Source organism: Colobus angolensis, unplaced genomic scaffold (assembly GCF_000951035.1).
Source record: "Colobus angolensis palliatus isolate OR3802 unplaced genomic scaffold, Cang.pa_1.0 Scaffold38, whole genome shotgun sequence".
NCBI lineage: Eukaryota > Metazoa > Chordata > Mammalia > Primates > Cercopithecidae > Colobus > Colobus angolensis.
Genome location: NW_012117154.1, coordinates 9,634,919 through 9,644,066, shown reverse-complemented (window position 1 = coordinate 9,644,066; position 9,148 = coordinate 9,634,919). Strand labels below are relative to the sequence as shown.

Below are 9,148 nucleotides of genomic sequence, written 5' to 3'. Positions count from 1 at the left end.
CGGGGGGTCACACACGCTCGCAGGGGTGTGCACCAGGGGTGCAGCCGCCAGACGCCACGTACAGGGCCCGCCTCACCGAAACCAGGCCCTCCCTCTGACCAGCACCTTCTGAGCCCGGATCCCCCAGCACCCTTAGCCTGCACATCCACAACCCTGCACAAAAACCTCCTGGAATGTTCCAACCTTGTTCCCTATGAGGCCCAGCCAAGGGCCGTCTTGTCTAAGGGGCAGGACTCGGTTCCCATTAGAGAAGGCACAGCTTTGCCAGGAGGGCAAATTGGCAAACTCAAATCTAGGGCCTGGAGGGCAATCTGGGAACTCAAAGATGAGATTTGGAAACCGTCTGCTGGGTTCTAGGAGCTCGTCCGGGAACATGTGGGGCGGGGTCAGCATTCGCCCTTGTCTTCCGCAGCACGTACGGTTTCAACAAAGAAACTCCAGAGAAAACACCAGCCGCGGCAGACTCAGCTTTCAGTCAGACTAAAAAGCTCCTTCTCCCGCCTTGCGCTCCCGCCCTCCCGCAGCACTCCCGCTGCCCGCGCGCCCTCCCACCTGCTTGCCGCCCTCAGTGCCACCTGGCCCATTCTCAGTTCTGAGAGCCACTCTGGGCTGCGGCTCACAGGCTGGGAGTGACGTGGTGCGGTCCCCTTTGTGCAGAGCGAGCGGCAGGTGCGGGCAACAGAATGGCGGAGGCCTGAAGGCCCTTGGGCTGCAGGGAAGGCTCCGGGCAGGAGCACCACGGCGGCTATCCCCACGCTGGGCCCTGTGCCTGCCGCTCCCCTGCCTGCCTCCAGCCTCCACCAGCTCCTCCCCTCTGAGGCCGCACGGGTGGCCGACCTGCTCGGACCACGACTTGCTTCCAGGAGCGTTTCCGATTCAGCCAACCGTGAAGGCCCTGGCCCTCCAGGGGCCGCCAGTCACTCACCTTTTCTCCTTTCAGTCCAAAAGCGCCGGGGTCTCCCTTGGGTCCGGGGGCTCCTTGGATGCCCTGGAGAGAAGAGGGCAGCATGACACCAGCAGAGGCCACCGCGGCCTTTGGCAGCAGCCCCGGGCCGCCCAGACGGAGTCAAAACTGAGTCCACACGTGGTGCTGCTTACAGCGCTAGTTTTAACATATCAGTGAGAGGAAGTGACTTACGTCAAACCCGGGCGAGCCCTTGCAGCCTGGCAGGCCTGGGTACCCCATCTCCCCCTGGAAAGAGGAAGAAAACCAGAAAATCTGAAGGCCAAGTGGGTAAACCAAGGCCAGTCACCTGTCAGACTTTGCGCCCACCATGCCCTCCCTAGAAAGCTCCACCTAGCAGACACCCCCCTGGGGTCGCCTTCACACCGTCCACCCCACTCCTCCCTGTCCCTCCCACCGGGGTCACCTCACCCCATCCCTCCCCGTCCCTCCCCTGGTCACCTTCACGCCGTCCACTCCATCCCTCCCCACTCCTCCCCGTTCCTCCCGCCGGGGTCACCTCACCCCATCCCTCCCTGACCCTCCCCTGGTCACCTTCACACTATCCACCCCATCTCTCCCCATCTCTCCCCGTCCCTCCTTGTTCCTCCCTGTCCCTCCTCATCCCTCCCCGTCCACCCCATCCTCCCCAGTCACCTTCACGCCGTCCACCCCGTCGATGCCACGCTTGCCCTTCTCTCCCTGCGAGGCGAGAAAACGAAGGCAGAGGTCAGATGTAGGTCAGACGTGCTGCTGTGGAGGCAGAACTCCCCCCTCCCAGCAGCCCACACTCACCTTGTAGCCCTTAGGTCCCCTGGAGCCCTGCGGAGACAGGAAGAGGGTGTGAGGGGGTGTTTGGGGTGGGGAGGGCAGAGGAACCTTGGCTTAGGCCCACACAAGGCAGGGGCTCGGGTGCCCCCATTCCAAGGGGGCAACGTCACTGCTGAGAATCATGGCGTCTGACAGTGATGGGGAGGGGCCGCTCTGGAGAGGGTAGCCGCCTGTGGGCCCCTCACTCTGCAGAGGGTAACCGCTGTGGGACCCCTGCCTTGGAGAGGGTAACTGCCCATGGGACCCCGCTCTGCAGAGGGTAACTGCCCAGAGGACCCCCACTCCGGAGAGGGTAGCCGCCTGTGGGCCCCCCACTCTGCAGAGGGTAACTGCCCGTGGGACCCCCGCTCCGGAGAGGGTAACCGCCCATGGGACCCCCTCTCTGCAGAGGGTAACTGCCTGTGGGACCCCACTCTGGGGTGGGGTGAAAGTGACACAAGTGCCCCTGCTGGGTGCCCGGGTGGCTGTCCTTGTCCTTCCAGATGGAAGGGATGGCGAGGGGCGGTGAAGCGGGTCTGCCGGGCACGTGGTCTCCTGTCAGGGACGCTGTCCTCATCCCCGGGGACACCCTCGTCCAGGATGGCACATCTGCGCCTGGAGGGACCAGCTCCGAGGTCGAGCCTCACTCACCTTCTCCCCACGGCTCCCTTTTTCTCCCTACATGCCCCGCGGAAGAAGAGGAAGAGGAAGACTTGTTACTGCCGTGCAGGGCTGAGGGCACCGCCGGGCTCGGGCGAGGAAAGGTGGGGCACATACCTTCATCCCCTGGTACCCAACAGGTCCGAGGTCCCCGGGTCTTCCCTGGAACACAGGAGGAAATGGTGAGACACCCCTGGAGGGGCAGGGGCAGGGGCAGGGGCCAGTCCCACCCAGCCCCACACCCCTCCCTCCAGCCCAGGCCTGGTCAACCCGAGAGAGTGGCCCTGCTGCACGGGGCCCCTGGTGCTGAGGGGCTCCAAGGTGGAGCTGGGGGAGGGAGGTCTATGGATAGGACTTGGGCCAAGGAGCCACGGCAGAGGCCCCAGACGGTGCCGGCCTGAGCACCCTGGGCCACCTCCCCACCCAGCCCCTCCCTGGCAGGTGGGCTCAGGGGCTGCCTGGGGGGCTGTGGGGAAGGATGGCTGGGCTGTGGCCCCTCCAGGCCTGCTCCCACCTATAAGGAACAGGCAGTGTGACTTTGGCGCTCAGAACCCAGACACTCTTCCAGAAGTTTCCGAGGCCTAGTCATTCCCCGCCTCCAGCTTCTTAGGGCCCCCACCCCACAGTCAGGCACTCACAGGATCTCCGGCTTCTCCCTTCTCTCCCGGGAGCCCTGGCTTGCCTCGTTCTCCCTGGAACATAAAACAGGTCAAGGTTGGGGGCAGTCCCGTTTCTTTCTAAAAAGCTGGCTCACAAAACAGGTTTTTAAAAAGACACTTTGTCCAGTCTTCAGGGATCACAGGGCTTTAAAGCACCTTCCCCATCACTCCTGGTCAGCCTGGGTCTGGGAGCTCCACCCCACACGCCAGCTCCCCCCACTCCCTGCCTCCGTTCCTGTCTGCTCAGCTCTGCTGACCCCCAGGCACAGGCGGGACGGATGTGCAGCACAGAAGCCCCCCAGGGCCACGGCTCGACCCCCAGGATACGGCCATGGCCCACAGCTGCTGGGCTGGATGGTTATTAGGAGAAGCCAGAAACCTGAAGTCCATGAGCAGCCTCGTGGCAAGTTGCAATTATCAGCAGCTAATTCTAACATTGAAGGTCATCCTGCGTGAGCCACACACGCCTGGGGGCCCCACGTTCTCACCCTCCGACCCCCAGAAACGTCCTTCTCCTGAGCCGAGTGCGGCTGAGGGCGGGCCGGACAGAGACACCCTCAGAAGCCCCCAACGCCCCCAGGGCAGCCCACACCCTGCACGGGCCAGAACCCGCCTGCTGGACCCTCCTGGTGGACTTGGGTGCCCAGGAGGCTTTGGTCCCGCCACCCCCACTCCCAGGCCCCGAGCTGCAGGGACACCCCACAACACACGAGGCGCAGGAGTGACCGCTCACCTCGAAGCCGGGGTCGCCCCGGAGCCCCGGAGGTCCTCTTGCAGGCTGCAAGGCAGAGGGGACGGTCAGCCCGGACCCCAGACTCAGGTTCCCAGGGTGCGGGGCGCGGGGTCAGGGGTGGGCGGCCACACTCACCTGGCATTCGAAGGAGCAGCACTGTGGGGGGGAAGGCGTGGAGACGAGTCAGTGGGAAAGGTACGGACACGTGGCCGGGACACCCAGGGTGACATGTGACCCAGGCACATGGGCAGACGGACACACGGGTGGACACACGTCCCGGACACACAGCCAGACACGCAGGGGACACACGTCCCAGGCACACGGGCAGACACATGGGCAGACATGCGGGGACACGTGTCCCGGGCACATGGGTGGCTGTGCATAGGGACACGCATCCTGAACACCAGGTGGACGTGCGGGTGGATGTGTGCGGACTCGTGGCTGGGGGTTGGCGGGGAGGGCTCTTACCACTTGCTCCACGTTATTTTTCTGAAAAGAGAAAAGGAAACGTAGAATTACTTTCCACCTGGGGCCACCGCGGGCCTCCCCGTCTCCCGGGCAGGGGCCTCACGATCATGTCCACGATGGTGTCGATGGTCTGGCTGATGACCTCCTCCGCGTCGCGGCTCTGGCCCCAGTCAGCCGCCGTGAAGTTGCGCCGGTACGTGTGGTCCGTGGCGATGATGCTGAGACGCGGCTCCTGGGGGCAGTGTTCAGGGCCGGCTGAGCAGGGCTGGGACCCCTGACGGCCGGGGACGCTTCCCACAGGGCCAGAGTGGGGGCTGGGGCGCTCCAGGCTCCTCAGCAGGAGGGGCTGGCCTCTCAGGGGCAAGGGTGGCCGGCTGGAGTCCCCACACCCTCCTGAGGACCAAAAGACCGGCCCGGCTGCCAGGGACCTTGCAGCCGCCACTCCATGAGGCTGGGGGCATCTGCGGGGCAGGCGGGGCCTACCAGGTGGTCGGGCGTGATGGCCACTGAGAAGACTTTGATGCCCAGGTGCTTGGCCTCGTTCACGGCGTCCTCCAGCCCCCCGCATGGCTCCTTGTAGCCCTCCAGGGGGTGCCCGTCGGTCACCACAATCAGGTACTTGTTCTCCTTTAGGTGGGAGCCCCTGGACAGGAGAGGGCAGCATGAGACCCCGAGACTAGGTGGGGGAACTGGAGGGAGACCCAAGCCCATCTGGGAGGTGCTGGTCCCTGTCTCATCGCGAGAAGCTGTTTCTCTTTGCTGATCCTGGCTGTGCCGTGAGGATCACTGAAAAGAACCTCGCGGTGGGGAATGATGCTCTGTGGCTCTCATTTCTCTAAACTGCTCTGGAAAATTCACGCCCTCCCAGGAGAGGCACCCACGACCCCGAAGGAGGCTTGGTTCCCGGGGTGCCCGCGGCACAAAGCCCCTGGCCAGTGAGTGGAGGCTGAAAGGGGCAGGGAGCGTGCCCCTCCGAGAGGCCCGCCTCGTCTACCCACAAGCTGCCTCAACTGAAGGCTGCTCTGTCACTACGGCTTTTGCAGGAAATGGGTGTGATGAGCAAACAACAGGGCGATCCCAGAGTGCCCCAAATCAAACCCCCCTAAAGGGAAAGTGAGAGCAGATGGAAGGAGGGCAGCGTCGCAGGGCAGTGGAGCGGGCTGCTGGGAACACCCAGCCTGTCGGCCAGCAGGGCGAGCTCATTAGGAGGAGTCATGTCTGTCAGTGGCTTCCACAGCGGGGCCACACTCTGACGTGCGCGGCCACGTCCCCTATGCACCCCCTGCAGACAGCAGACGACTTCCTAGCGACTCCAAGTCCCCCAGGTCCCAGCGTGGCACCAGCTCTGGAGGGAGGTGGGCGAGTGGAAAGCGAGTGTCCGGCCCACGCCGGCCGTGTGGGCCTCTGAGACCGACCTCGGGGAGAGGCTCCCCCTGTACCGCCTCGATGGGCAGGGCAGCCTCGGGACCTCACTGTGATCCTGAGGCCTCGGGAAGGGCTGGGCGTGGGGAGGCCTGGGGAGGCGTGGGGAGGTCCCCTCCAGACACTCTGGGGCTTGCAGCCCCTCTCTCCCCACATCTGGACACTGGGATGAGAGAAAACCGCTCAGGCCAGAAAAAACCCCGAGGAAGCAAACGAAATTCAGCGCGTGCTTCAGGTCTGATGAGAGTCAGTGTCAATGATCCTAGCCCTGCTTGGTGTTGGTGCTGTGGGGAAAACCAGCCCTGTCTCTCTCTGTCTCTCAGTCTCTCTGCCTGTTTCTGGTCCCTCTGTCTCTGTGTGTCCCTGTCTCTCTGTCTCTGTCTCTCTCTGTCTCTGCCTGTCTCTATTCCCATCTCTGTCCCTCTGTCTCTGTCTCTCTGTCTCTCTCTCTGTCTCTGTCTCTCTGTCTCCGTCTCTCTGTCTCTCTCTGTCTCTGTCTTTTTCTATCAGTCTCTGTCTCTCTGTTTCCCTCTGTCTCTCTCTCTCTGTTTCTATCTCTGTCCCTGTCTGTTTCTCTCTGTCTCTGTCTCTGTCTATCTGTCTCTATCTCTCTCTGTCTCTGTCTCTCTCTGTCTCCGTCTCTCTGTCTCTTCTGTCTCTGTCTCTTTCCTGCCCACAAAGTGGTCAGGGAGGCCATACAGCCTCCAAGAGAACAGGGAGGCTGCAGCTGAAGCCGCACAGGGCCCCCAGGCCAACCCCGGCCCAGGCTGGGTACCACGCATGAGAGCTGCGTGGGCAGGAGGCCACTCACCCGACGAGGAGCTGCTCCAGCCCCTTCTTGATGGCACAGTCAGTGTAGGTGCCCTTCCCAAAATACTTGATGGCGTCCACTTTGCTTTTGAGCGTGTCGCGGTCACCGGGCATGCGCGTGAGGCCTTGGATGATCTCCACCTCGTCGCTGTAGTGCAGTGCACCCGCGTTCCACACCAGGTTTCGGTCACAGCGGTAGTACCTGCCAGGAACAGGCCCGGTGGGCGTCAGGCGGGCGGCCCCCGGCACCAGCACTGCCCGTCCCAGGGTGCGACGTCACCCGGATGGACGGGCTGCCCCACCCTGGCCGAGGCTGACACACAGCTGGACTTCCCTGTGGCCCTGAGGCCGGCCCTCCTGGAAGGCTGTGTGGGCGGCTGTGGCCAGCAGGCGACCTGTGCCCTGATTCCCCGGCCTCAGACCAGGAGCCCTGAATGTGTGGCCCTGCTGGGGTGGGGTCCTTGGGCCTGCAGTGGGGCAGCATGACTCTGGGGGAAGGAGGCGCCCGGGGGGTCTGAGCACCGGGGCCTGAGGCTCTCAGGGGTCTGCTCTGCCCCAGCCTGGGGTGGGCTCGCCTCTGCCCCACCCACCCTCCCGCCCATTCCGCAGAGTGACCGCCGCTCCTGCAGGAACGCCAGCGGCAATGTGGGGATGACTCTGCCCCATTTCACAGGTGGGAAACTGAGTCATGGGGAGCCTGAGTAAAGGCAACAAGGGCAACTCAGGGGACGCTGGGCCACAAGGCCGCCCCTCCCTGGTGCCATCCACAGCCAGACCCCCCAGCACACTGCCTCACGGGCCTGGCCACGTCCACTAAGCCCAGGGTTTCTAATCCCAGTGGCTCCCGCGGGGCAGGTGGGGGTTGGCAGGTACACGGTGCTGTTACCGCAGCCTCTGACTGTGCCCCTTCTAGGGGCGGGAGGCTCGGGCCCAGCGGCCAGTCAGCAGCGTCAGGGAAGACTGGGGGGTCCTTCGCCGGCTGAGCTGTGTCCCCATTGCCAGAGCCCGTCTCAGTGGGGGAGCCCCCATTCTACATGCCCCACCCCCACGGCCCTGTGCACCCACGGGACGGACCCCTCCCTCCCCCCGGTGTGTCCTCAGCCACACGCACAGATGGAGGAACACGAAGGAGAGTGTGCCGGGTCCCAAGCCCAGAACCAAGCCTGGGGGCCCTGGGGCTGCAGAGTGACGCCCCTCCCGGCCCCTGAGTCAGGGAGCTTCAGAACGTGGGATCCAGGACCCAGGTAGAGGCTCTCACGGCCCACAGAATAAACCAGGGCCCGGGTGGTTAGTGAGGGGCTGCCGGGCACCCGGCAGGAATGCGTGGCTGGGCCAACGCGCCGAGCCCTCTCGGTCAGCCTGCGGGAGCCTCTCTTCCCTACTCTCAGCCTCACTGTCACCTCGGCCCCGTTGAACAGGTGCTACCCCCGCGAGCAGGGTCTCAAACCAGCTCACTCTGGAGGGCGCCGGGAGGGGCTCTGGCCAGGGCAACGCTCGCCCTTCTTAGAGGGGAGGTTGAGGCCATCGCGCCCGTGGTCCCCTGGGCCCCCACCCCACCCTCCAAGAAGCCCAGAAGCACCGGAGGAAGGTCCCAGGCGTCCCTCCTACCTGTCCCTCAGGTTGTCGATGAAACGCTTGGTGAAGGACTTGACCTTGTCCACGAGGGCCCCGTAGGGCTTCAGCCTCAGGGCCACACTCTCGGAGGTGTCCAGCACAAAGAACAGGTCCACGGGGCAGTCTGGCCGAAGACGGAGGAGAGGGGCCTTCGAGCTCTCGCCCCATTCCCCGAGTCTCTGCTGGGCCTGCCCTCCCCGCCAGCCCAGCGCCTGCAGCGCTGCGCCCCGGGCCTGGAGAGGCTCTCCCAGGAAAAGGCAGCAGGACGACCCTCAGTGGGGACGGTGGGGAGGGGGTGGAGTGAGAGACCCCAAACCGCTCCTGTGCCCCGAGGGAGTCAGAACCCTTCACAACCTCCCCCGAAGGGCAGAGCGTCCCTGGCGTGGGACTGGACAAACGAGACCTCACGTGAAGGTTTCTCGCTGGATTCAGAACCAGCAGCGGCACGACTTAGTCTAGAACGGGGGCCGTGCGTCTGGACTCACTGCCAGGTGAGGGGTCACACGGATTCGCGGCTCGACGGCGTTCACGGAGCCCTGAGACAGCCCCGCACCAGCTCCCCCTCGCCCGGGAGCCCCTCCCGAGCTGCCTGCTGTCCTTCCCTGCTGAGAATGCTGACCCTCTAGGGGACCCGGCCAAGGCCTCGTGGGGCAGAGCTGGGCGCTGCAGCCGCCCCGAGCAGGGAGTGGGGCTCAGGGGCTCCAGGCCCCCAATCTGCAGTTCCACGGTTGGGAAGGGACCCCGCGCATCTGGCCCTGGCCGGCAGCAAAAAGCAGGGAGTCTGGAGCCTCCACCCCCAGCCACCACTCACCCTGGAAGGCCACCGCCCTGGGGGTCTCCGGCTCATCCTGCCCGGCCGTCCAGCAGGCCTGCAACAGCAGGGGCAGCAGAGCGCGGGCTGCCCTCATGTCTGGGGCCTGCAGTCACCACACAGCGCGGCCAGGGCAGGGTGGGCCTCCGCGGCCGACCAGAGACCGAGGCCGTCTTCTGCTCCCAGCCAGAGTGAGAGCGGAGGGCGGGAGGGGCGGG

The 9,148-nt window shown here is 64.8% G+C and overlaps 1 protein-coding gene across 1 annotated transcript in view; it reads right to left on the bottom strand.

Moving 5' to 3' along the window:
- Positions 1 to 9,144, bottom strand: part of COL6A1 (collagen, type VI, alpha 1) — a 21,110-nt gene extending 11,966 nt beyond the window's left edge. Inside the window, exons 1-15 of the mRNA XM_011954240.1 lie at positions 8,931 to 9,144; positions 8,114 to 8,243; positions 6,507 to 6,707; positions 4,757 to 4,916; positions 4,377 to 4,505; positions 4,274 to 4,294; positions 3,941 to 3,961; positions 3,806 to 3,850; positions 3,052 to 3,105; positions 2,531 to 2,575; positions 2,405 to 2,431; positions 1,739 to 1,765; positions 1,601 to 1,645; positions 1,139 to 1,192; positions 827 to 988 (exon numbers count right to left, since the gene is read on the bottom strand). Coding sequence (XP_011809630.1) covers positions 827 to 988; positions 1,139 to 1,192; positions 1,601 to 1,645; positions 1,739 to 1,765; positions 2,405 to 2,431; positions 2,531 to 2,575; positions 3,052 to 3,105; positions 3,806 to 3,850; positions 3,941 to 3,961; positions 4,274 to 4,294; positions 4,377 to 4,505; positions 4,757 to 4,916; positions 6,507 to 6,707; positions 8,114 to 8,243; positions 8,931 to 9,027 — 1,218 coding nt within the window. The 5' untranslated portion in view covers positions 9,028 to 9,144. The remainder of the gene's footprint in view (positions 1 to 826; positions 989 to 1,138; positions 1,193 to 1,600; positions 1,646 to 1,738; positions 1,766 to 2,404; positions 2,432 to 2,530; positions 2,576 to 3,051; positions 3,106 to 3,805; positions 3,851 to 3,940; positions 3,962 to 4,273; positions 4,295 to 4,376; positions 4,506 to 4,756; positions 4,917 to 6,506; positions 6,708 to 8,113; positions 8,244 to 8,930) is intronic.
- Between the last annotated feature and the right edge of the window lie 4 nt (positions 9,145 to 9,148).